The 25,336-nt window shown below is 51.0% G+C and overlaps 2 protein-coding genes across 5 annotated transcripts; both read right to left on the bottom strand.

Annotated features, from left to right (window-relative positions):
* Nucleotides 1–5,370: 5,370 nt before the first annotated feature.
* DHH (desert hedgehog signaling molecule) lies at nucleotides 5,371–10,339 on the bottom strand. 2 transcript variants are annotated; one of them, XM_045829758.1, is made up of 4 exons: nucleotides 10,278–10,339; nucleotides 9,264–9,619; nucleotides 6,350–6,611; nucleotides 5,371–6,085 (listed from the first exon to the last, which is right to left on the bottom strand). In XM_045829758.1, the coding sequence occupies exons 2-4, from the start codon at nucleotides 9,564–9,566 to the stop codon at nucleotides 5,460–5,462; spliced, it is 1,191 nt and encodes a 396-aa protein (XP_045685714.1). In that variant the 5' UTR covers nucleotides 9,567–9,619; nucleotides 10,278–10,339; the 3' UTR covers nucleotides 5,371–5,459. The 2 variants fall into 2 exon arrangements, with proteins under 2 accessions (XP_045685714.1, XP_045685713.1); XM_045829757.1 differs by lacking the exon at nucleotides 10,278–10,339 and having other exon boundaries at nucleotides 9,264–9,743.
* A 1,418-nt stretch (nucleotides 10,340–11,757) lies between these two features.
* Nucleotides 11,758–24,684, bottom strand: LMBR1L (limb development membrane protein 1 like). Of its 3 annotated transcripts, XM_045829726.1 has the most exons (17): nucleotides 24,271–24,682; nucleotides 21,638–21,722; nucleotides 20,587–20,620; nucleotides 19,418–19,557; nucleotides 19,132–19,235; nucleotides 18,410–18,533; nucleotides 17,889–17,957; nucleotides 17,683–17,747; nucleotides 17,326–17,398; nucleotides 17,167–17,250; nucleotides 16,994–17,070; nucleotides 16,370–16,447; nucleotides 16,149–16,222; nucleotides 15,824–15,914; nucleotides 15,657–15,723; nucleotides 12,532–12,693; nucleotides 11,758–12,343 (listed from the first exon to the last, which is right to left on the bottom strand). In XM_045829726.1, the coding sequence occupies exons 1-17, from the start codon at nucleotides 24,340–24,342 to the stop codon at nucleotides 12,276–12,278; spliced, it is 1,467 nt and encodes a 488-aa protein (XP_045685682.1). In that variant the 5' UTR covers nucleotides 24,343–24,682; the 3' UTR covers nucleotides 11,758–12,275. The 3 variants fall into 3 exon arrangements, with proteins under 3 accessions (XP_045685682.1, XP_045685681.1, XP_045685683.1); XM_045829725.1 differs by having other exon boundaries at nucleotides 17,167–17,398; nucleotides 24,271–24,684; XM_045829727.1 differs by lacking the exon at nucleotides 20,587–20,620.
* Nucleotides 24,685–25,336: the final 652 nt, after the last annotated feature.

Below are 25,336 nucleotides of genomic sequence, written 5' to 3'. Positions count from 1 at the left end.
GAAAAAAAAAAAAGTCCCCCTTCAAAGGACTGCTGTTTGGACATCATGTGGTTTGAAATCATACAACTGTGTTTTTAGGTTGTGTGGTCCCAAGGAGAAAAGTTGAGAGGTGGTTTAGGTTTAGTTTCAGTTTCAGAGAAAAGCCAAGTCAGGGCTGGAGGTATCACCTTCAATTCTGTTCCTATCCCCTCCTGTCCTGCTCCAATATCCCCCATTGCTCCCCACCATCTGCTCCCATAACATGTACTGTGTGAAGATGGGGTATTCCGTGCTTGTGATCAGAACTAGCAATACTCATATGCTAAGATGAGGACCAGCTTACTGAGGGATAAAGTCAACCCCAAAAGCCTGCCCAAATGCCAATTTCCTTTTTAAGATGCAAGTTTGATTTTTTCCCCCTCCTCACCTGTTCTAAATCCTACAATTGCTTTTCATCATCAGGACAACACTGAAAATCTTTGAAGTGCATCAGTCTCCCTCTTGCTATACTGAACATGTTGATGCTGCTCAGATTCATCTACTCTTGCTCCCCAACTCCAGGCTTTTGCACTGCTATTCCTTCGGCTTCAACAACTCTTACACATAAGCCAGGTCTCAGCTGAAATGTCACTTCTCAATTTTTTTTGTCACACTCAACAACCTTCTAACAACCTATGCCTGCCTTACCAGATATGAACTGTAAGAGCCATGCTTGACTTTAACACCTTATCCCCATGGCACAGCACAATGTCTGGCACACTGTAAAACCTTATTGAAGATAGCCCCCCACCTTACCCTCTCACGGGAGAGGTTCATTTGTACACATATACGTATCCTGAGTCATACATAGAGACAATAACAGGGAGAGGAGGTTTGAATGTGCTACAAAATCCCCCACAGGGAAATACCCTGACCAGCTATAGCCTTCTTCTCATAGACAACTTCCTTAGTCTCCCAGCCAGAAAAGAAAGTTTCCTCTAACATAGCAGGGACCACAAAAGTGCAGTCAGGAATAAACATGTCAAGGAGGCTCTAGGTCACAAACACTCATTATGTTCAAGCAGAGCTGATTATTTTCACTAAGTAAAGGCCCTGTCTTAGCAGCAGCCTTTCCTTACTTCAACATTTCTGGAAGCTTGTATTATTAGTCTGCTAGGGCTGCCGTAACCAAATATCACAGACTGGGTGCCTTAGACAGCAAACATTTGTTTTCTCCCAGTTTTGGAGGTTAGGAAAGTCCAAGGTCAAGGTTCCAGCCAATATGGTTTCTGGAAAGAGCTCTCTTCCTGGCCTGAAGACAGCCACCTTCTCACTATTGTCCTGGCATGGCCTTTCCTTGGTACATGCAAAGAGAAAGCAAGCTCTTCTTTTAAGGAGACTAATTCTATCAAATCAGGGTCCTACTCTTATAACCTCATTTGACCTTAATTACTTCCTTTGAGGCCCCATCACCAAATACAGCCACATAAGCACTAGAGCTTCAACACAATTTTAGGGGGACACATACCTTCAGTCCATAACAAAACTCAACTCCTCTCTTCTTTAATCCAAAAACAGCTGAGAGTCTTCTTATGCTTTCTGTGCTGGTGTGCCAGCCTGCATGTTTTTCCTGCCAGAAACCTGCACCTATGCATATATATTTCCTTAACTGGTGGCTAAGTAGCTCTAGTTGGGGAAACCAGCCATCCAGGCAGGAAGAAGAAGAGGCAATGAAAATGAAAGAGAAATAACTGTCAGAAAGCTAGGACTTATTAGGATTCAAGAAAGAAAATGAAGAAGAGTCAAAAATAGTTTAAATCCCATAAGCTATGGCCTCATCCATCAAGGCAGTCTTATATCTTGTAATTCTCGTTCCAATTCCACCAGTTATTGGCCACAGTAACTTGGGCAAGTGACTTAAACCTCTCTTAGCCTCAGTTCCCTCATCTGTAATACAAACTCATAGAGTAATTGTGAAAACTAAATGAGAATGCATGTGAAGTGTTAGAGCAGGGCATGGCATGTAGTAAATGATCAGGAAACATTAGCTCCATGTAGTTGCACTTCCCCCTCTCCTGCTCCAACCAGCTTGCACATCTTCATCCCAGATTCCAAGGCCTTGCTCACACGGTTCTGCCCAGAATGCCCTTTCCAGTTTCCTTCACCTACACGTGGTTCAACATCCTATTTCTCCGCAAGGCTTTCTCTGTATTCATATATCTACTGCCTATTCAACTCACCCTGATTAAGTAAAAATGTTGCTGTGGTAGTTAATCATCTTATACCTTTAGGACCACTTCTGCAGGGAAAGCTGTTCCCTAATGTTTTGTGTGTTTTTTGGTGTCTTATACAGTGCTACACTACATATGTTCAATAAATCCTGCCTAAAGAAAGGAAGGGTGGGGGGAAGGTCTGGATTCTGAACAATAAAAAGGTCACCTGAACCTTAAAGCAGTGATTCTCAACTATGGTTTCCCAGTATGCAGAGAGGTCTTACCAGGATTATCACAAAATTCTCTGTAAATTCTAAAAACAAGAGTACTTTTAATTACACTTTAGTTCTAAAACACACCCAATGTGTCACACTGCCTTCTGGAGAAAGGAGTGTTATGAAATCAAATAATTATAGGGGCAACAACCCCTCCCTCCAAAACATTTTGTGAATCATTGATAATGCTTCTACAGGAGTGGTAAGAAGAGAAGCAGACAGGCATCAGAAGCAGCAAAGGGAGTGAAATGTGGATGCAGAGCACAGAAACACTCACTAAGTGTCTGCTCCACACCAGGCACATACACTGATCTCGACAACCACTCTGTCAGGGAAGTATCATCATCTCCGGGTTGGCCTGACTTCCAAGCCCTGCCTCTTCTCCAATCCGCACTGCCTCTTTCATTGATGAAAAGAGGTGTTGCAATTGGAGATGTTGTGTGACAAAGTGAATATGCCCTCTGGGCCAGCTTCCTGGAGATAATACACTTTGCTGCTTGCAGGCAGGTGATAAATTACTATTATTATTATTATTATTATTATTATTATTATTATTATTATTATTATTATTTTGGAAGCTGGAGAGCCTCCAGAGGACAAGGATAAAAAGGGGTGGAAGGGGTGTGTGAGAGAGATGAGTCTCAGGCCTGAGCTGATAGGATGTAGTCTAAGGGAAACCTTGTCCTCAAACATGCCCTGCCCAACTTATTAAGGTACTAGGAATCAGGTTTTATGTCTCAAGAGCTTGTTTTCAGCAGACATTTAAGACAGATGCATTTCCTGGGAAGGGTAGTAAAAACAAGGAGCCCATCTACAGAAAAAGACTAATTGGCTTATCAGAATAGTAATCACCTGAAGTGACATGACTGGAGGACATCAGATCTGACAGAAGGTGACAAGGGCAGGTTTAAAAACCAAGTAGAAAAGGTCCACAGCTGGAAGTGCATTTCTGAGATAAAAATAGGCACCTGGTGTGGACTGAAGAAAAGTCGGGTGGAAGAACACTAAAGGTAAAAGTAAATTTAGCCACTTTCAAATGCTGCCTTTATCAAGCACTACCTGGGAACCTAAGTATGCTTTCACCTTCAGATATTAACTCAAGGGTCACAAGGGTGAAGATGAAGGGACAACTAGGATGGGCATGAAAATCTGGACTAGTGCAGGCAACAGCTACACCTCCAGCTTCCAGGAGCCACAGAGTTAAATCAGGTACGAGAGATGCATTAATGCCACAGTTTGGAAGGGCATTCTCAAAGACAGGCAGGTGGGATTCTCAACAGCCCCTGACACCTGTGGCTCAGTCCCGGCAGCTTAACAAGCCCCAAGCCCCACGTACCATCTCTTGACTCCTGCAAACAGGCTCTTTTGCGCCGGTCCAGTCCACCCATTCCACAGGTACAGGTAATTTCCGACTGCGCGGGAGGTTGGCGCTCCTAACGCCAGTGGTGGTTCAAGGGTCAACTGTATAGTTTCCGTTCCTTTGGTCTAGAAGGGAATTGGTACTGAAGACCACCAGAGGGCGGTGTACAGCAGAGACCCGGCTGCTAGGAAGAAACGGACGCAACCGGGAAGGGCGGGCTCCGGGTAGTACCACCCACCTCCGACCAGCCTCCCCCCACCTCCCACCCCATGCCCTAGACACTCCCCTTTCCAGTACAGTCCAACCTCCTCAGACCTTCCATTCCTAACTTAGGGGCACCTGCCTGCCTGGACTCGAGGCGTCTGCTGTGTTGGAAGCCAAAGGCTCCAGAAACACTCAGGCCAAGGAAGCGGAGCCAGCAATAATGGGAGAGGGGAGAGAGAGAAATGGTGATGGAAGCCTGTGGCAACAACCAGGACAGGCGATCAGGAAGGGTGCTTGGGTTGTAACACCCGTTTGCCCTTGCTTGGAGTGCCTATTTCCTCCCCATACACCGGGGCTGAAGCGGTTCTCCGCCCTCACAGCCCTTCAGAAGGAATAGGTTCCAGCCTTCTGTTCAGTTTCTTTGTCTTGACCAAGAGTGTGGGGACTATCAGTTATGATTTAGCTAGGAATTCCCACGGGTCGCCAGTTGGTCCAATGATATCCCAGGAAACGAACAAGCAAACCGGTTCCATCCAGACCCTACACCAGGGTAGGAGTAGGAGGAGGCTAGACTGATGCATGGCTTTGAGAAAGGGACCAGGACTTACAGGCTAACAATGTGTGTGTGTGGGGGGGGGGGCAGAATTGAGTATCGGTACCCACAATAGTCTCAGCCCCACTGGAGCAGCTATGAACAGAGAATGAGGTGCATGGGCCCTCTTGCTCCTTGAACAACTGGCCCTTGCAACAGCCAGCACACTCCTATGACTGTGCATGCAGAATACTGTCCTCTTTGGGTGAGAAAAGGGACCAGCAGCTTAGAAAGAGGCATGACTTTTTTTGGTCTTTTGCTGATTGATTAGGGCTTCCCCCTCTGAGGGGAAGAATCGGGGCAGGAAAACCTGCTGGGGAAGGAGGGAAGGAAGGAGGATGTAAGATATTGACTCTGGATATGTCCCTTTTCTCCCAACTCTGGAGGTAAATCACCCTCGAGATAGAGATATTTTCCAATAATCTCCCAGAAGCTTTCCCTTTATTAGCCCCCCTGCAGGAAAATGTCAACGTCAGATTGGCTGACTGTGTAAGACAGGGTTAACGCCGTGCCCCAGCCCCTCATCCTGCCAGGCTAGGCAAACAGATAATTATATTATGATTTATAAATAGAAAATAAAATAAAATAATCGGTTAGGGCTGAGGCATTGGGGAACAAGAGGTGAAATAGCCCTTGTCAAGGAGTACCCACTATCAACTCCATCTGCCTAGGACTGGGGCCCACCTCTTCAGTTGGAGGTTGCCCCTAAACTAGACAGTCCCACATAGACTCCATTTCCCTCCCCATCACCCCCCCCCCCGCCCCAATCAACGTCAGCCGCAGCTCGCAGCCCTAGATCTCAGCCCCCAGCCCACTTTGGGGGGGCGGGCGCCTCGAGGTTTCTATGCCTACAGCACTCAGCCCAGCAGCTCCTCCGCCAACCGATAGAGGAACCGAGAGTACCAATGCATGCCTGTGGGCTGGACAGCCCCTCCGGGAAGCAGCGCCCCCAGCGCATGCAGCAGGCGCAAAGGAGCAAAGGCGCGGTGCGCCCACTGGTGACTCTCCAGAACCGCGTAGCAGGAGGCCAGGACGTCATTCACCAGCACAGTCCCATGCGCTGTGAGAGGCGCGAACACGCCCACAGCTTCCTCTCGAGCCACACGGGCCACGCGCGCCGGCCGTAGCGCGTCTCCTCCGGGCGCCAGCACCGAGTCCCCCGCACGCAGCCGGCGCGCGAATACTGGTGCAAAGTCGCCAGGTGCTGGCGCTGGCCCTCGAGCAGCAAATACTAGGTGCCAGGGTGTGAGCAACAGTTTGCGCGGGGGCCGCTCGGTCTCCACAGCCACGAAAGAGGCCCGGCGCTGCAAGTCCCGGTCCAGGAAAAGCAGCACTGGCGTTGGCACCACCCGGCCTGCCGAGTCTGCCGCCAGCACCCAGTCCCCGCGATGCAGTTCCCGCAGCCCCTTTCGCTCGCCACTCCGAAGGCGCACGGTGGCATTTCCCGGAAAGCAGCCGCCCGCTCTGACCGCCAGTGAGTTATCTGCAGGGAACAAGCACAGAGAGGATCGGGTGAAGAATGTTAGTACAGATTCTCAAAGATGTGGGTCAAGCCCAGCGCAGACCTCGCCAGGCCCAGCACAACTACAGTTTCCCACGGATCTGGTCCCAGCCTGGGCAGAAGTGGAAGGGTGGTTTATAACATTAACGCCCACCTTGGTCACCCCCTAGAGTCGCAACAGGGCTGTGCAGACTTTCCCAGAGAGACCCCTTTTGGGTGAACCTCACCACCCACCCCCTACTGTACCGGCTTTGACCGACACGTGGACGTGGTTGCGGGACTCATAGTAGACCCAGTCGAAGCCGGCTTCCACTGCCAGGCGCGCCAGCAACCCATACTTATTGCGGTCGCGGTCGGATGTGGTGATGTCCAAGGCACGGCCTTCGTAGTGGAGTGAGTCCTGAGCATGGTGGCCGTCCTCGTCCCAGCCCTCGGTCACCCGCAGGCGCACTCCAGGCCACATGTTCATCACAGCAATGGCCAGAGCGTTCACCCGCTCTTTACAGCGCTGTCAGGGAATAAAGGAATCAGTCTCCTCACTATCACTACTACCACTATGGGGGCAAACCGGACCTGGATAGGAGGGTAGACTTCTGTTTTCCCGTCCGCACTCCACTCGCTCTCAGCTTTGAATGCCCTGGGGAAGTGAGAATCTGCATAGGTGTAGTCGCCAAATTGCACTCCCTTCCCAAAGCATCGTGGCAGAGCTGCGGGGTCACGTCTGAGGTTGAGAGGGGGGTGCCTATACCTAGCTCTTTCCCCGTTTTTAATGCCCGCCCCTAACCCCTGCTCATCCTGGAGAATCGGCTCAACCTGGGAGAGGGCAAAGTTGAGAGGGGGGGGCGGTGGAAGCTTGGTCAGGGAGTGGTTGAGTAGCTTGGCTCCCCAAGAGGAGCCCCTGTTTGAGCCTGGACCCCACTGCAAGCCCTGGCTGCCCTCCCTCTGCCTGATTCATCTTTTGTTTCGTTGCCTTCTCTGGCACCGGGCATCGCTTCCTTCCTTCCTTCCTCCTCCTCCTTTCGGCCCCTAGCATTAACCCCTTCACAGTGCTAGTGCCCCCCACAGAGGTGACCTAGCGGAGCTGTGCGGGGATCAAGGCTGCTAGGAAAAGGGTTAGGGTGGCGGGGGCCGCACGAAGTACAATGGCCATTCTCTGGGATGACTTAACCAAGCGAGAATCCCGGGCCGAGGCCGGGGACGCGCTGGGAGAAGCGGACTCAGCAGCTCCATCCACAAAGGCGCTTTTCAGCCACCCCGGCTCAGGGAGAGGGAAGGGCAGAAAGCCGCGCCCCCCATCTCTGCCCGGCCACGCCAGTCCCCTCCCCCAGCTCGGCCAGCCCTCCAGGTTCCAGCTCAGTCTCTGCCAGCCCTGAGAGCCGCCATCTCTCCATCTCTGGTCCAGATGCAGCCCAGAGAGGCGTGGAGTAGCACCTGAGAACAGCCGGAGATGCCCTTGTGCGGATCTGGGGGGCCCCCTGCAGGGTGGGAGCAGAGAGGAGGAAAAGCAGTCTCGGCTGGAAGCCTGCACCGGGGGAGTGAGACCACGGTTATCTTGGTCGCTCCAATTTGGGAGCCGGAGACCTTGGCACGCACCATAGCACGGACACCGCGGGAGGAGGTGCAAAGAGGACGGCTTCCTTTTCTGCCCCCCCCCCCCCGACCTCTCACCTGGAACTTGGTTTTTTCCTAACTGCCAGGGGGACAATTTCCCCCTGCTCTTCTTGCAGGGTCTTCTACATCTCCGCAGGGTTGGAGAGGGAGGGAGGGGTAAGACAGAAAAAGTGGTGACTCCTTCCAACTTTTTGTTGTTGTGTCCCCTACGGAGGCCTTGAGGCCTTGACCTGCGGGGGCAGCAGCCCTTTGCAGAGCCTACTCAATGGAGGCCTTTTGCAGCCAGGGTGTGGGAGATAAGCAGGACCGAAAGGGTTCCCAAGCCCGTCAGAGCCCCTCCTGAACCTGTCCCTTGTCCTGCCCGCTCTGCTGCAGGTGGCAGCCAGAGGAAAGGGCCATAACATTCCATGACCAAGGAGGGAAGGGGTGTCCTCTTCCCAATCTCTGGTGGGAGGAAGGCTTCAAGCAGGAACAAGAAGGGATTCTTTCTCTCCTGGACAGGTTTTCCTAACAAAGTAACCTGAAAAACTATGGCAATTAATCAGAGGAAATCCGTACCCCTCCCTCTCCCCCCACCTCCTCACTCCATACACAATTAGGTGGTGTAATGGAAAGTGTATAGGACTTAGAATCAGGAGTCCTGAATTCTAGTCCCAGCCATGCCACTAATTAGTTTTACGACTTTGATTAAATCGCTTTTCCTCCTGGGGCCCAGCTTTCACTGTAAAATGAGGGGTGGGGTGATGGTGGAAGAATGTGATCTCCAAGTTTCTTTCCAGTTCTGACATTTGAGATAACTGGCTGGAGGTGGTCCTTCTCTCCCACAGCATTGCTCACTTCTCCCTCGGTTGGTTAGGTTTAGGTTCTGGTCTGCAGCAGTTGCTCAATATGTGGCAGTTGAATTTATTTTAGTTACTTGATTCCAAGGAAAGTCCTGAGCTAAACTGAGCTTGAGGGCCACAAGTACCCCTTTGATTCTTAGGTGCGCCCATCTGTTCTTCCCATTGAGAACTGCTCCCCCCCCCCACCGCCCGCCCCTGCGACAGTTGTGTAGACTCTTGAATAACCTTGCCCTGGTTCTAGGATGCCTCTCCCATGCCAGCCCCTGCTCAGGTAAGGCCCGGCCACCCTTTCCCAGCCCCCTTCAGCTTTTCCACAATCAGGTCAGAAGCCAGGCTAAGGGCACAGCTCTCTGTCCAAAGCCTCGCCAGCTCCTGGCCCCCAGCTCACCCCAGCCCTTCCTGCCTGGCTGGGTAGCTGACCCCCGGTCCACGCCTCAGCCATTTCCCGTCTCGCCTGCCGCCATCCCCCTTTCCCCGCCCTCACCCTCTAAGTCTCTCCCAGACTCACTCTCACTAGTCCCTCCTCCCTCTCCCCCTGTTCTGATCTCTCCCGATCACTCAGTCCAGCCAGCAAAGGTTTTATTTTGGGTGGGGCAAGGGGAGGTCTTTGAGATTAAGGTCTCTCTATAGGTGAAGCCCAGCTCCCCCTCCTGGGCTGCTATAGGAAAGTAGAGAACTTGGCGCAGGTGAGGAGAGACACACCTTACCTCAGTCATCAGGCGGTCTGCGCCACTGTTCTCCTCATCCTTGAAGATGATGTCGGGATTGTAGTTGGGCACCAGGTCCCGGAAGCGCTCTGAGCCCCTTGCAACCATCCCCTCCGCCGGCCCACTGGCGCCCAGGGTCCTTTCTGGCACGCTGGGCACAAATTGCTTGTAGAGCAGCGGCACAAGCTGCTTGCGCACGTAGCGGCGCCGGCCAACCGGCCCCCGGCCCGGTCCGCAGCTCTGGGCTGGCAGCGCCAGAAGTGCCAAGCAGCACAGGGGCACCAGACTGGACAGCAGCGCCATCGATGCAGCGGACTCCGGCCAAAAGAGAACGTCCTTGTCCTCACCAGCACGCCCTGCGGTTGGACATTCCCCCGGCACCAGTGAGCGCAGCAGGCAGAACTGCCACCAGAGTGCCCTAGAGCTCTTGTGGCTCTGCGCACCTGGCTGCCGCTAGCTCTGTCTGCATGCCCCCTGGGGGTCTGGAACCTGCTACTGTCTGGCCATCATAGCAGGAAAGGGGGGTCGTGGGTGAGTGCCAGCTCAGCCTGGCTCTGCCGCCAGGCTCCGGCGCTGCCACAACGCCGGGGCTCCGCCTTAAGTGGCCCCTGGCCCCGCCCTCTGCCCAGGACTGGCCCACCCCCTCCCACCAGGGCGGGGGCTCTAGCTGGTCACCACTGGTCCAGTTTGAGACTGAAGTGTGTTCCATCTTGGAAACTAGGCAGTTACCTGCCTATGAAATTCTAGTAGCTTTCCAGTCCGTTGCCTGTTCTAAGCTTGGCACCAAACCATCCTCCTGATACTTGAATTGATCTTTGCTCTCCCAAAGCCTATCCTAGCAGGCCATGTTCTCTGCTACCACCCAGGAAGTATTGGTTCCAGTCTCTGCCAAGGCCAGCCAGGTTCTTTGGGCATACATACAACCAGAGCCTCCCTTGTCTGTGGGCCTCCCCAAACCTCTGCCCTTTCCACCTCTCTTCTTCAGCAGTAACCAGGACTGGAAGGAGTGGGTACCAGGGGTTGTTTTCCTTAGTAGCTTTGCAGTCTTCTGCTTGGAAGCTCCCCCAAGAAGCTCATAGTTCTATTCTGGTTTAGGACTTCAAAATTTGCTCTTTTGTCATCTCCAGACACCCAACTTCTTTTTTCAAATGAGTAACTTGTCAATTGGAAGGTCCTGAAGGGCAGTGGGTACTTATTAAGTCTCTAACATGTTAATGAGCACTTTTTAACTTTCATCTAGCCACTTTTCTAGCTTTCTACCTCTCTGGACTGCCTGGGGCTCTGCTTCCAGACACTCAAGTTTTATCTCGGAGGTTTTGAGCCTGGAGCACTTCACCCATCCATTACTATCCTTGAGAAATCACTTTCTCTAAGTAGCATTCTCTCATGCCCTGACACTGCCCACCTGTGTTTCCTTGAGAACCAGTAATTAACTGCCATCCATTGTGGTTTGGGGTTAGAATTATGTGTCACCCTTACTAGACAAAGCAATTAAGCACAAACTTACTTATCACATAACCCATAGTTAATTGCCTGGCCTATCTATAGTAAAGTGCTCAGCCTGTATTCATGACACCTACACTTTTTTTTTTGGTATTTCATATTCACCCCTCATGCAGCTCCATAGCACCTTTGTGTATAGTAGGAAAAAAAGCACCCCTTCCTCACACCTGCCATTTGCAAAAAAAAAGGTCATAGTAACTATACATAAGATTACAAGGTGAATGGTGGCCCTAAAAGCTCTATGATGTACAGGTTGTGTAACCTTGAGCACGAACTTTGTCCCTAGCCTCAATGTAGTAAAGGGTCTGCATAGTATTTAAGGGGCTGATAGCCTCTGGAAAGATGGAATTAGTTTTTTCTCTGAGGTAGACCTCAAACCCTTGTTAGTCAGCCTCTTCTTTTACTCCACATCCAATAGTCAAGTCAGGGAGGACAGGGCTGAGGGTGTATGTGTGTACAGGGGGAGGTTATCCTATCCCTGCATTCGATGCCTGCCTACCTACCCCCAATAACCAAGGCACAGAAACAAGGCCATGGGCATAAGGAAGAGGCAGGGGACCAGCCAGCTCTAGGCTGCCTAATTGTGTGTCCTAACACTAGACTTAAGTCTCCAAAGGACATTAAGAATGCAGATGGAGGGACATTAAGAATGCAGATGGAGGGGGAGGGAAAGGATGGTGGACAAGACTCCTGTTTCTTTCAGCTGACAGACTCAGGACTGAAGAGAGCAATGATGTTCAAACAGACACAGACAAGCCCTTAAAAAAACAACAGCCCTGGCTGGTGTAGCTCAGTGGACTGGGTGCGGGCTGTGAACCAAAGTGTCGCCAATTCGACTCCCAGTCAGGGCACACGCCTGGACTGCAGACTAGGTCCCCGGTGGGGGCCACGTGAGAGGCAACCACACATAGATACTTCTCTCCCTCTCTTTCTCTCTCCCTTCCCCTCTCTAAAACTAAGTAAAATCTTAAAAACAACAACAACAACAAAGCAAACCTTGAGATTGACTTTATTGCTGATGGTTGTGGCCTCTTCTTCCCCATGCCCTCATATCTCTGGTGGTCCAAAGCCCCTCCAGGATAGCACAGTGCTTAGGTTCTTCTGGGCCAGAGGCAAAGGGAGACAATCTACCTCCCAAGTCTGCCCCTGCTCAGTCCCTCCCCTGTCCCCACCCCACCCTATTGCACATCAAATCATGTAAACATGGCTACGGGTATGGCCCGAAATAGCAGTGAGGCAGATTGATGTGTAAACGGATTTGGGACCAGGAGCCAGACCCAGTTACCCAGCCCCACCCCATGCTGAGGCCCATAGTTAAATTTGAAAAAGCAGGGGGCCCTGGTCCCAAACTCTGGCTCAGATTATGCAACAGTGCAGAGTGCTCAGCTCCTCTCTGCCACCCACCCCTCTCAGATTCTAGGTCCTAAGGTCCACCCACTCCTGTGTCACTCCAGGCCTGGGCAGCAGATGGCAGTGTCCAGTTTTCTCCCTCCCACTCCCAACTGGAGGTCACTGGTGCTGGGTCTTCCTAGATGCCCTGGGGAAACCAGAGACAGGCAATGGCAGTCTGTCCAGCCCTGGAAAAGAGGGGGGAAGGCCATCAAAAGTAGGATATACACCCAGACTCTGGGCCACAAAATGCATGGATGAGGGAGGTTACAAACAAAGCGGAGAGCATGCCACCTCCCCTGCTGGGATGACCACTGTTCCAGAGGGCTCCACCTCATAATCACCCCACCAACTTGTGCTCCCCACTCCCTCTCACCAAAAGCCCGGATCAGCTCTGCCCGCACAGCTGCGGTGAACGTCTTCACCAGACAGAGAGTGGTGAGGCCTGCGAAGGTTGCATTGTAGAGGAACACGATGTAGAAATTGCCCAGCCAGTTGAAGCGTCCAAAATCACCCAACAGGTCAAAGCGAGTGAGTCCTGATGTACAAAGACCAGGATGAGAGGTGGGCACTCCAGCCCCTCCCTGGCTCAGAGCCCAGCTTGTGCTGCCTCCTGGTGGCTAGATCTCAACACTGCAACTGATAGGTTGGCCTCTCCTATCAAATTATTCCTACCTCCCAAGCTGTCTTGGGCGGTTACAGGGCTGCTGAAAAAAGTGTCAGCAGCCAGGCTTGCTGCAACCTTCCTTCCAGAGTCTGGCATGTTCTCCAATGGGGATCCCTCTGGCTCCAGGTGTCCCAAAGAGCTCCCTGGGTCCAGCAGTTGTTCTGGGTCAGGAACCTTAAGCTAGTCACCAAGTATTTTTTCAGTAGGTAGAGCAGTGTGGAGGCTGAGAGTTCTGACTGATTGGGTTGCTTTGGTTCACATCCAAACTCCACCCAAACTAACTGTGTGATCTGGGGCAATTCCTTAAACACCTGTGCCTCAATTTCCTCAACTATGAAATTATATAGAGAAAATAATGGGACTGTGATTACAGAACGAGACAACACACAAAGTGCTGTATGTGCCGGGCACTATTTTAACACTGACTGAGCCCTTCACAATAATATATCATCATCACAAGTAAGATCTGGGGGGCCATCCTCCATTTAAAAACAATTCCTACATGGATCCAACTTACAGGAACTAACTGGTGGACCTATAAGCCTAGTTTACTACTAAATCCTCATGGTTTAAGTATAAGTGGTACAGGAGAAAGTATGGATTTTAAAACCAGATAGAACTTTTTTTTTATTTTGAGAGTGTATGTATTAAAGCTGGGGACATTGGGGGTGTGGGGAGGTAGAATAGGGCATGAGGGGATAAATAGTGTTGCAGGGCGACTTGACGGGGTGGTGAACACACAGTACAGCATACAGATGATGTATTTTAAAATTATACACTTGAAATCTATATAATCTTATTAACCAATGACACCCCAATGAACCCAATAAGTAAAATACAATAAAACATCATCATACAACATAAAAAAAAGCTGGGGACAGTGACACAAAGGAAAGGCTTAAGATAAAAAGGTAACAGGAGTGAGCCTAGACTGGGCTGTCTAGACACAGGAAAGGAAGTCAGAGTAACACAAGTGAGCCACACTGGACTGCATGGACTCAGGAAAGGAAGTTACAAAGGCAAAAGGCGAGTCCCTGGAGACAAGTTCAGGGGCTTAGCCTGGGAAAAACTGCTGCTGTCCACCGCTCCCTGGGTTACAAAGTTCATGGGAACTCCTGGAGCTCAGGAGAAAGAAAGCAAAAGTACACACCTGAGGAAAGGGGGCATGAGTATGCTCAAGAAAGGGAGCATGCCCAAGTAGAACTAATTTAAATACCAAATCATTTATGATGTATGGATGATGATGTAGTTAGGGGCGAGGAATTACCTGTGCAACTCTCACACTATCCTGGAGTGAAGTAGTTACATTTTAAAACATTTTTTAAGAATATTTTTACCAGGTAATTCTAGATCATAGCTCTAAAGATAGGAGAAGTTGCCCTGGTTGGATAGTTCAGTTGGTTAGAGCGCTGTCCCAATATACCATACAACAGGGGTGTCAAACTCATTTTCATCAGGGGCCACATCAGCCTCCTGTTGCCTTCAAAGGGCCGAATGTAATTTTAGGACTGTGTAAATATAACTACTCCTTAACTAGGGGCAAGGAGCTCAGCACTGCCGCCAGGTAGAAACAAGGCGTCAGGGTGGACAAAACAAGGTGGAGGGCTGGATTCGGCCCTTGGGCCTTGTGTTTGCCACCTGTGCCATACAAAAATCAATCAACGAGGCTTGGCTGGTGTGGCTCAGTGGATTGAGTGCTGGCCTGAGAACCAAAAGGCTGCTGGTTAGATTCCCACTCAGGGCGTGTGCCTGGGTTTCAGGCCAGGTCCCCAGTAGGGGGTGTGTGAAACACAACCACACATTAATGTTTCTCTCTTTCTCCCTCCCTTCCCCTCTGTCTAAAAACAAATAAAATCTTAAAAAAAAAGCAGTGAGTGCATAAATAAGTGGAACTACAAATTGGTGTTTTTCTTCTGTGTTTCTCTCCCTTCCTCTCTCTAAAAATAAATTTAGGAGACAAGGGTTAAGGCAAGGAGACCTGGCCTTGCCTCAAGCTAGCTGTATAACTGGGTAAATCAATTAGCTTCTCTGTGCCTCATTTTTAAAATGAGAATGTTTATTAGATGATCCAGCACAAATGAAGATTTGGGGAAAAGTGGTTCCTTTTCACTAAAACAAACAGCAGTAGATGGGGAAGGCTAGCTCTGACCGGTATGGATCAGTTGTTTGGGTGTCATCTCGCAAAGCAAAACGTTGTAGGTTTGATTCCTGTTCAGGACACATAACTAGGTTGCAGGTTCAGTTTCTGGTTGGGGCATGTACAAGAGATAACACACTGATGTCTCTCTCCCTCTCTTCTCCCTGCCTTTAAAATTTAAACACAATTTTTTTTAAGAAAAAAATTTTTTTAAGAATTGTAGCCTTTTTTTAAAAGATTTTATTTATTTATTTTTAGAGAGGGAAAGGAAGGAGGGGGAGAGAGAGAGAGAGAGAGAGAGAGAGAGAGAGAGACAGACACATCATTGTGAGGTTGCTGGGGGTTATGGCCTACAACCCTAGTATGTACCCTGGCTGGGAATCGAACCTGGGACACTTTGGTTCCCAGCCCGCGCTCAATCCACTAAGCTACACCAGCCAGGGCTTAAACACAATTTTTAAAAATGAGGAAGGCTATGTGATGTAGCAAATGGAAAAGTACAAGCTTTGAAGCAACACTACTCTTAAATCAGCCTAAGTATTTCAGAGACTCAGTTTCTTGATCTGTATCATGGGGACAACACCTTCTCATAAGGCTACTGTGGAAATTAGGGAGAACATGTGTATAAAGTGCCTGGTTAGCACCAGAAGGTACTAAAAAAAAAAAAAAAGCCAATTACCCTTCTTTTGCTACTTACCCAGAGTACGAGAGAAGACAGGAAGTGCTGAGCTTAGGACTAGAAGACAGACACAGTTCCCGATTATCTGGGTAGGAGTAAGGAAAGGGGAGGTGAGGTAGCAGAGCCGTCAGTACCAAGCCCCCATGCATGCCCCCAGAATACCTTCTCTACTCTCACCCAGCTACCTGCGTCATGGCTGTGTCATGCCATCTGGGCCGCAGCCTCCAGAAGAGTGGAGAACTGTAGAATCCCACGACCGAGGATATCATCAGGTAACTGTCACTGGGGTTAGGGAAGAACTGCCTGGCTCCCAAGGATTAATGCCTCATCTCAAAGGGAAGAACCCCTTTCCCCCAGCCCTCCTTTCAAAAGCAAGTCTTTTCTTTCTTTGTGAACCTCAGGTTGGTGAGGACTTGCCCCCTACCCCCCACTCCTACCGCAGTCCTGTCCAGAGTCCCAAAGAAGACAGAGTCAGTGCACAGAGGCAATTGTGGGTTTCCAGAAGGATACAAGATGAGTACGACCTGAATGACGGCACCAAAGGAGCCCAGCTTGGAGAAGGAGACCTGGCCCAGGGAGGCATCCTGAGAGATGAAGCAGTGTCACTGTGGAGCACTCCACCATCAGCACCACCCAGTGCTCAGCCTTCCCTCTGGCCTTAGTTTCTGGCCCCTCACCCCAGTCTTTCTCAGGCCCTCCCCAAAAGACGTGGTGGGAGGGAAGCCCAGTACCTGCATGCCCCGGGGCATGGCAGCCTCATCAATGAGCAGCTCCAGGATGTGGATGGCCACAATGAGCACAGACAGGCCCTGTGTGAGACAAGGTCACTCGTTCCCATCTCTAGCCCCACCCACAGCTGTACCCAGAGTTGAATGTTAAGAGCAGACACTCTGGTCCAACATTTTCAGTTCCCAAGTAGCTGTATGGGACCTCCTCATGGCTAGTGCTAGGAACAGAGAACCTTTGAGGGTATGCTAAGGGAGCCTTCTCCAGGTGGAAGGATTGAAAAAAAAAAAAGCCAAATAGAAAAATGGATCTCTTCTTCTAGACTAGTAAGACTTATCCCCAAGTCCAGGTTGTGACAGGTGGGGGGACAGACTGGATTTCAACTTTTATTTTCACTCCAGAGCAAACCTGGGTAACTACTCAGTGGCCCTGTGTGAACTTGGGAAAACTTAACTTCTCTGTTTCTTCATTTACAAAATGGGGACTGATGTGCTCAACAGGGGCAAGACACAAAGTAGACACTCAGTGAGAAGCAACTACTATTACTGAGGATAACCAGGTCCCTGCATCTCTTCCCTCTTCCCTGAGAAGGCCTACTACTCCCTCCCCACCAAGGCTGGTGTACCCACCGTCAATACCAGCAAGCACAGCATGGCCAGGGGATAGCCTAAGTTCCGCTGCCAGGCTGAAGCCTTCCGCCGCTTCTCTGTGTAGGAATGGGAAGTGGTCAGCAAGGTCCTTGAACTGAGGGCTACTCTCCTTGGAAAAACCCAGGCATTCCCATCCCTACCAACCCACATACCCAGCAAGACCCTCTGTGTCTGTAGAGCCAGGACCTGTCTGTGCAGCAGCTCCATGTCCAAAGGCAGCCAGCAGGAGGTGGGATCTGAGGGCAGAGAAGATGATGCTATCCCTGTCTGAGCCATACCCACCATCCCACCTAGGAAGAATTGCAACTCACTGCAAATCCTGCGAGTCAAAGCTGCTTCCTCAAAGGCTGAGCAGTACAGCTGCTCCTCCAGGTCTTCTAGCAGCTGGGGCAGTGGAAAGGAAGGGACTCACAGTAAGAGGCTCCTGCCCTGGGGCTCAAGAGTCCCATTCCTTCCCCTACCTCTCATTCACCACCCTGTGGTCAGCAATTTTATCCATCCTGCCTGACTGCCTTGTGTTCTGCTTTGTATGTCTGGGAACCCCCTCCAGATGATGGGGGTGAAGGATACAGGAGCCAACAAAGGCTGTGGCCCTCTGCAAGGTTGTCTGGCTTCAGCTTTGCAGGAAGCTCACCTCGCAGGATCAAAGGACAAGGAGCAATACATACCCGGGGCTTGACCAGCAGCTTCCCAGTAACCGAAAACATGCGGGCGAGACCTAGCGGAGTACACACTGTGGGGACAGAAGCCAGTCACCTGCCAGACCCTTCCCTCCATCATTCCCCCCACCCACCCCTCCATTCCCTTTCTCTCCGACCTTGGTGGCTCTGGCCCAAGGACCTCTCTCATTCTCTCCCAGACCATGAGCACTCACCCAGGAGCAGCAGGACCCCAAGGAAGGAAATGCAGGAGTAGAGGTAGGGGAGGTAGTACTCCCAGAAGTCTGTGGGTGAAACAAGAAATACTCTCAACCCATCTCTTTCCTGCTTACTGGGACTGACAGGCCACAGAGACAACATAAAACCTACAGGGGTTAGGCCAGTAACACAAATCAGGGCACAATGGCTATTCAGCCACAGTCACCAGGGACTAGTGTAGCCAGATCCTCAGCCTTGTCAAGCAAAGCCAGAGACCTGGACATTAATGTAAAACCTCCCAACTTTAACATGTCAGCAACTGACTCGTATATATTTTTACATCATTACATGGGCCCAACGAAACATTTCTGCAGGTTAGATTTGGCCTGAAGCCTATCATTTCGAAACTTCAGCCTAATGACTGACATGATCCCAACTTTCTCCATCTTAGAGGGATACAGTTGTTTTGGGCAGGGTAACATCAGCCAACTAAAGAGCCACTCAGCCTGGAGGGCGGGAAGGAAGTGGGCCCTCTCACCATAGAGTGACTCTCTGCTGGCCTTGTTGTCCACGATGGCTGATGCCACCCACACCATGCCCAACACCAGCAGGGTGAGCAGCACCAACATTACCACCGTCTCGTAGACTCGGCCCAGGACACCCTATGGAAGAAGGCAACAGGTGTGGAGTGTGAGAGAAATCCCAACATCTGGGCAGTGCAGGGAAAGAAGGAAACACTGGGGAAAGCAGCCTGGCCTGGGGAACCAGAGAACTGGATTTGGGAGACAGGAAAAGCATCTCCCTCTTATTCTGCTAGACCACTTTGTCCTCCAACCCCATAATCTGGGGCCACTCTTTATCCTGGATATTCTTCTTTTGTAACCCCCCTCCCTGGGTCCTTTCCCCATCCTTGTCTTGACCTGGCAGGCTGACCCCTGAAGTCTGCATAACACAACCCCTTTGTCCTTGGGGTTCCTGTTCAGCTTGCCCAGTGGGAAGGACCAGCCACTCCTCTGCTAGATGGTTGCACCTCCCCAGCATGAACTATCAGTGGCTTCCAGAAGCTATCTCTTCCCTCTGTTCCCACAAGCCTAGAGTGGTACTGACTTCCTGCTGTCATTAGCATCTCAAACTCCTTTTTGGTCTCCTCAACTCTGAAAATACCCCTGCAAATAGTCTCTTCATTAAAATCTGTTTACTTGAAACATCTGAGTGGAATTCTGTCCCCCCCCTGGACTGACTAACGCATGCTTCACTCACCTTTCTGGAGCCAGCAAAGCCCTCAGACTCAGTGAAGAAGTATGCAAAGGGCATGAGGAAGATGAGGGACAGGTTGGAGAAGAGAAAAACAAGGTTCCAGAGGCCTAGGGCAAAAAAAGAAAGGCAAGGGTGGTCAGGAAAGGAGGCCAAACTCACTGGGGACCAACCATATGATCAGGGATCCAGGGATGGGGTGATTCTGACTGATGAGTCCAAGGCTGTCTATATCTGCCTGATGCTTTCTGCTCCCTATCACCACCCCAAGCTGCAACCAGGAGCCACATACCATGGATGAGGGAGCCATTGAGCCACTGGATGTAGTAGTTCCGAGGCAGTGAGAGCAACACCTCATTGCTGATGATGGAGAAGGGCAGGAGGAGGACAGCACCCAGGGAAACTGCCAGGGTAAAGGTGCAGAGCTCGAGCCTGGGCAGAGAAGAGGTAGTGCCCTTGGTTAGCTCAGACACTTCCCTGGGCCTGAAAGCCCTGTCCATCCCTGTGAGCGCCTGTGGTTTCTCCTGGAACTGACTGGAATAGTGACAGACCAAGGGAAGGAGCCATCAGCTGGGGCTATACCCACTACTTCCCCATCCTGGCCCTTACCTTAAGGGAAGCCTTGACATATGTGATGGGCATATCTCAGGCATTCATGAGAACCTGGTCACCTGCCAGGTCACTTGCCCAGACTGTCCCCAGGAATGTGATCCTCCCACACATGCCTGTAGGGTACACCAGGCATGATGCCAACCTTTGGGGCCTGGCTTCTCTGCTCAGAGATGCGGATTTCTGAGCTTGCCTTCTTCAGCCCACATAATAGCAGGGTCACCCCATATAGCTATGCCCTGCACAAGGCACTAGGACAAAGAGGGAAAAGGGAGCTAAAACCTAGCTTTGTAGCCAGGGTCTGTGTCCTGGACCGCATCTGTTGAAAAGAAGGGACACTTTTATTGATTTGGTCCATCAAGGCGGGAAGGTTGCCTTCTTGTAGTCTGCTGACCCAGAGGGGACATCTCTTCTTTTTCTTTATACTTGCTAGTGAATAATAGCAGCCTGGAACAAGGGCCATCCTCTTAGAACCAAGCATGCCTCCCCTTTGGGGGGTTCCACCTTCCCTATCTCCTGCTGTTTTCATTAGCCTTCATCCTACCCTACTCCCTTCCCAATGGCTGCTGGGAGGTGAAGCGAAGCTGAAGCCATTTCCGGTGACTCAGGTCCCAGCTGACAGTTCCTGGCCATGTGGATCCCAGAAGCTCCTGGACTAACCAGGGAGACAGGAAGAGCAGCTTTTTCCAAGCATCCCCAGGGTGGGGTAAAGCCGGAAGAAGCCAGAAATAGGGTGGAAGCAGAAACTCTTTTTACTTTGTGACACCCCACTCTCTCCGCCAGCTCCAGAACCTCACTAGATCTCAGCTTCTAAATGCTACTGGTGCCAGGTGCTCAGGCAGCAACACTTACGCAATCTTGTTGACTGTGGCATCTTCATCATCCACTATAAGAAACAGAAGCATGGGGAAGAAGCAGGACATCAGTGGGCAGCTCTGGGAACAGTTTGTGTTGCTGTGTGCCTTCCTGCCCCCAAAAGAAGGGCCTTCACCCGCAGGGGCAGAGCTGGACAGGAGGCTCTGGGAGAGCTCATGCTATGAACCCCACAACATGTTCTCTGGCCAAGGTGGCAGCAGTCCCAGGTGGAGACAGTACAGGCTAGAAACTCCCTCACTTCTCTCCCTCCCCATGACGTCTCCTATCACAGGTTCCTCTTTGTAAGCTCAACATATGGTAAACAACTGGTCTGTGAGGTTGGTTACATCAGTGGCTGGGTGCAGCAAAGAGAAATGCAGCGAGTGGGAGGAGGAGAGATTCACAGAAAAAGTCCCCAGGAGAATTACACTGAGTAGCTGCCTTCCCAGGTGGGGGCTCATGAAGCCATCTGGAAGGGAGGACAGGCTAGGAACTGGGACAAGTGTGCCACCCCCTGACAAGTCACACAATGCCTACAGAAAGGAAAGCTCCAATGTGAGCACACTTTGGCTCTAGAGAAATGCCACCACCACCAGGTCCTGGGGTCCCAGTGGTCAAAGAGGTCTCTGGTCCTGGGTTTGGGAGCACTAGGAGAGGTGGTGACAGAGCTTGTGCCCATGATAACATTCGCCTTGCAGTTGCCCACTTCAGGTTTACAGAGGGCTTTTACATTTACATCTTGTTTGGTCCACACAATGACAATGGACTGTGTAGGGATTAGGCCCACTTTGTAGATGGTGAAACTAAAAGTCAGAAAAGTTACAGGACTTTCCAAGTGGCTTTTTCAGTTGTGGACACTTCTATCTAGACTTTCCACTATACCACATTGTGCCTCCCTGCGGAGGTATAGAGGCAGAAGAGGCACAGGCTCCAGAACAGCCACCTTTCCCTTCCCAGTAGGCACTACCGGCCCATTCTCCTGAGGCTGGCCCCATGGCAACAGGAACACTGGCAGAGGGTAAGCAGAAGGCAGGGAAATCACGGGTACCTGTGGTGAACTCGGCAGGCTTCTTGAAGCGAGTCAGGGCGATATGGCAGAGGATGTAGAGTGTCGCAAACAGAAGTGTTGAGATCTGTGGCAGAGTGTGAGCTGGGATGAGAAATTCTAACCCCCAGCACATCCACAGCCCCCATGGCCTCTCTGTTAACTCCATGGGATCAATTCCCCCCAAAAAGTCTCCATATTTCCAGGGGTTCCATCTTTCTCCCTGGTACTTCCTCTAGTCAGGGCCTCAGGAGCCTCTAAGAAGCCACAGACAGGGACTGTCCCATGCACCTGGAGAAACAGCAAGGGACAGCCCCTACAAGGGTATTCCTGGGATAAAATAGCAATGGCCGAACACTGGTTGGTAAATGGGCAGAAAAAACTAAAGATACACATGAACACATACCTGAAACGGGACACAGAACCAGAGGGAATTACTTCTAGCACATTACTAGACGGGGGAGTAAGTTTAAGGGGAAGAAGGGGATATCTGCATTGTCCTAACACTTCACTCCTCCCACATTTTACCTCCTCCCCCACTGCCACCTTGACCCAAGCTCCAGGAGAGAGTAAGTAGGAATCATGTCACTAGATCAAATCAGAACTTCTACAGTGTTTATTCAGGGACCCTGAAAGATCAGGTCTGCTCTGGGCCAAACCAGAGCCTCATTTAACACTCTGCCCCTAAGAGGAGGACTTAGTTGGGCCCAACATCTACAAAGTCTCTAGAGTCAGCATCAGCCCCTTTAAAGGCTGCCAAGCCCTGGTTCCTTCCACAAGTGACTTCCCAACACTAGGGCTGGGCCTCTCAAGGCCTGTCCTGTGCCTCTGGGTGACTGGACCTCCAACTGACAGTTAAGGTAGGACTTGGCCAAAATACTCCGCACATGCACGCCTCCCTACCCTACCCCACCCCAGGTAAACTGCTATCTCTAAGGGGAGAAGCCACTGCTCAGCTTGTCTCCACAATCAGGGAGTCTTGAGAAGAGACAGTACTGCAAGTAGTCAAAGACAGGATCAGTCTCGTGGGTCCTCCAGTCCTCACAGAAAATCTGTACATAGCTAACCAAAGAGGGAAGAAGTCAGAGAGACTCCAGGAGAGCCATGGGTCTAGGACAAAGCTGTAGCTTTTGACATTAGGGAAGCAGAGTAGAATGAGCCACTCAGACAGTAACTGCAGAATTTTTACAGCCTAGTGCTCTGCCCTTGGCTTGCGTAATAGCCAGGAAGGTAGGAGGGCTCAAAAGGTCAGGCTGAAGTTCCACCCAGTTCCAGCAGAGCCTAGTCCATTCTCTAGAGTAGGGGATGGGAGTCAGGTGGAGGAGCTACCAGAAGCGTTCAGGCTGCCCTTGGCCAGCACTGATGTCCTCAGCTAATGGGACTAAAGGATGGGGGAGACACCCAGGATTGCTTCTCTGTCCAAGGTCACATCCCTCCCTGTTCTCTAAGAATGTGGGCCTCTGGCCACACATTGTCTCAAGGCCTGGGGGAGCCTCAATGATATGCCCAACCTCACCATGTGGGACTATTCGCTAAGGGACACACGAGAAAGGCTTCCTGAAGGCAGATAAGGCATTCCACACGTGGACTGATATACTTCCTACTTTTCAGTCCTCACAGATAAGGACAGATCCACTTAAGTCGCGGCTCACTTTATCCCTCCACCAATCTGAGGCTGCCCAGGGCAGACTAGAGACCAGCCTGAGAAAAACCAAGGATGAGCCCACTCAGTAACACTTCTACTCTTCCAAACCGTTCTTTTCCTTCCCACCAAGTATATAGAAGAGAGGGCTACCCTGGGGAGCTCCAGAGGAAGAAGACTGAGGAGAAAGGAGAGAGATAAGAGTTCAAGGCAGGCCTGAGGAAGATTCGACTTCCTAAGCGCCCCTGGGTGCCCACTGCCCAGAACTGAGGAATCCCATCTGTGGTGGCAGGTTCAGCTGACTCTCTAGGGGGCAGTCAGGGAGTAAGGAAGGAAGCCAGGTGCCCTCTAGAACACTGAGAGGAACCACTATACAGGGGAAATCCCTAAATGGCTGGGTAGCTAGCTAGAAACCTGGCCTCGCAGGATTCCTAACAAACACCCATAAAGGGGTGGTGATGGGGTGGGGCGGGGGGGTACTTTAGTTGTTCTCCACCTCCACTTAGTAGAATCCACCCCAACAAGAGTTCCTTCTTCCAAAGGGGGGAGACCCACCAAAGTCCCCTTTCAACAAACATTAGTTGGGGTTGGGGGAGGAGAGTAAATGCAAATAAGCCCTCTCTTAATCAAACCCATCCCTCTCGAACTAAGATGGGCAGATGCACCAGACTCTCAGATCCCGAAGGACCCAGAACAACGGTGGGAGTGTTGAGGGACAGAAGGGAGGGAGGGGGAGGGGCGTGCAGAGGGGAGGAACGGAAACCGACCGGCTTTGTTTACCGCACAGCTACCCAGCAGATCCCACTTAGTGGTTCACCAGCTGTGGCACCAGTTCTTCGGTCGGGCCGGGGCCCTTCGTTGCTCACCCCTGGTCCAGGCAGAGTCTGAAGGTGCTCTGAGCCCAGGTGGTCGTACTCTGACCTGAACCTCTCCCACAACACGCGTTCTTCTCCTCCCTTTGGTCCTAACGTTCCTGCCCGGGTCCCATACTCACAATACATTCGCGGACCCTCTCGTGGAATAGCTGCTCTCGCTCAGATAGCACTTCGTAGTCAGCTGCTTCCATACTCTGCTCAGCATGACTGAGGTGGGGGTGTCTCTGGGCCCGGGGAGGACGAGCGGGGATAAAGCCGCCGCCGCCAAACACCCGGACCCAGCCTAAGAGGCTTTCCTCGCAGCCTGCGCCGGAAACTCAGGGTAATCTGAGGTTGAGATTCAGTCGTCTGGACGCCCCGCCCTTAAAGGGGCAGGCACCAGCAAGCCCCACTTTAAGGGCCCCTGCCCGGGCCCCCTCCTCTCCCTCCCCTTTAAGGTCGGGCCTAGGTCACGTTCCGACGCAAACACCCGCCTCTAGGTTGGCTGTAAAGAAGCGTCGGTCCTCATTCTTTTCTACAGGAGACCGAGCGACCACACAAGGGAAGGGCGGGTTCCTTTGAGAGAGCAGAACTCATTGGCTCCTAGAGAGCTGCCGCTCATAGCGAGAGGAACGCTGATAGGCTTTCCCTGAGAAAGGAGGCGGGATTTTTCAGACCAATCGCTGCTCATTCTGCAACTAACCGACTCCCTTACCTCCCGCAGTTAAGAAGGGAGGATTACTGCATTATAGTATAGCGACCAAAATTTTAGTTTGGCCGTACTTACGTAAATGAACCGTTTGGAGCAGGCAGGATGTGAGAGTTCTGTGGGGGTTCTGAAAGGTACGACTGCCCAGGAACCCAAGGCCCATAGCACCATTTTCTGAAAGTGTGTCCTGATGGAGTGGGGCACTCCTTTGCGGCCAGTTTTCACTCAAGTCACTTTTGTGGATGGCCAAGTGTGTGCTAGAGCAAAAAAAAACAAAAAAAACAAAAACAAAAAAACAAAAACAAAAACTGAATAGAGAACTACAGAAATATTCTTCCCAAACTTTGTGAGGAAATGCCTGTAAGGGAACATTGTTGAGTGGGGCTGAATCAAACATTTGCCGATGTATGTGCCATGCACTTTACACACTTCATCTATATTTTGTTTTTGTTTTTTTTAAAGATTTTATTTATTTATTTTTAGAGAGGGAAGGGAGG

This window comes from Phyllostomus hastatus, unplaced genomic scaffold (assembly GCF_019186645.2).
Source record: "Phyllostomus hastatus isolate PE091 unplaced genomic scaffold, TTU_PhHast_1.1 phas_scaffold_93, whole genome shotgun sequence".
NCBI classification, from domain to species: domain Eukaryota; kingdom Metazoa; phylum Chordata; class Mammalia; order Chiroptera; family Phyllostomidae; genus Phyllostomus; species Phyllostomus hastatus.
This window is presented reverse-complemented; position numbering and strand designations above follow the sequence as displayed.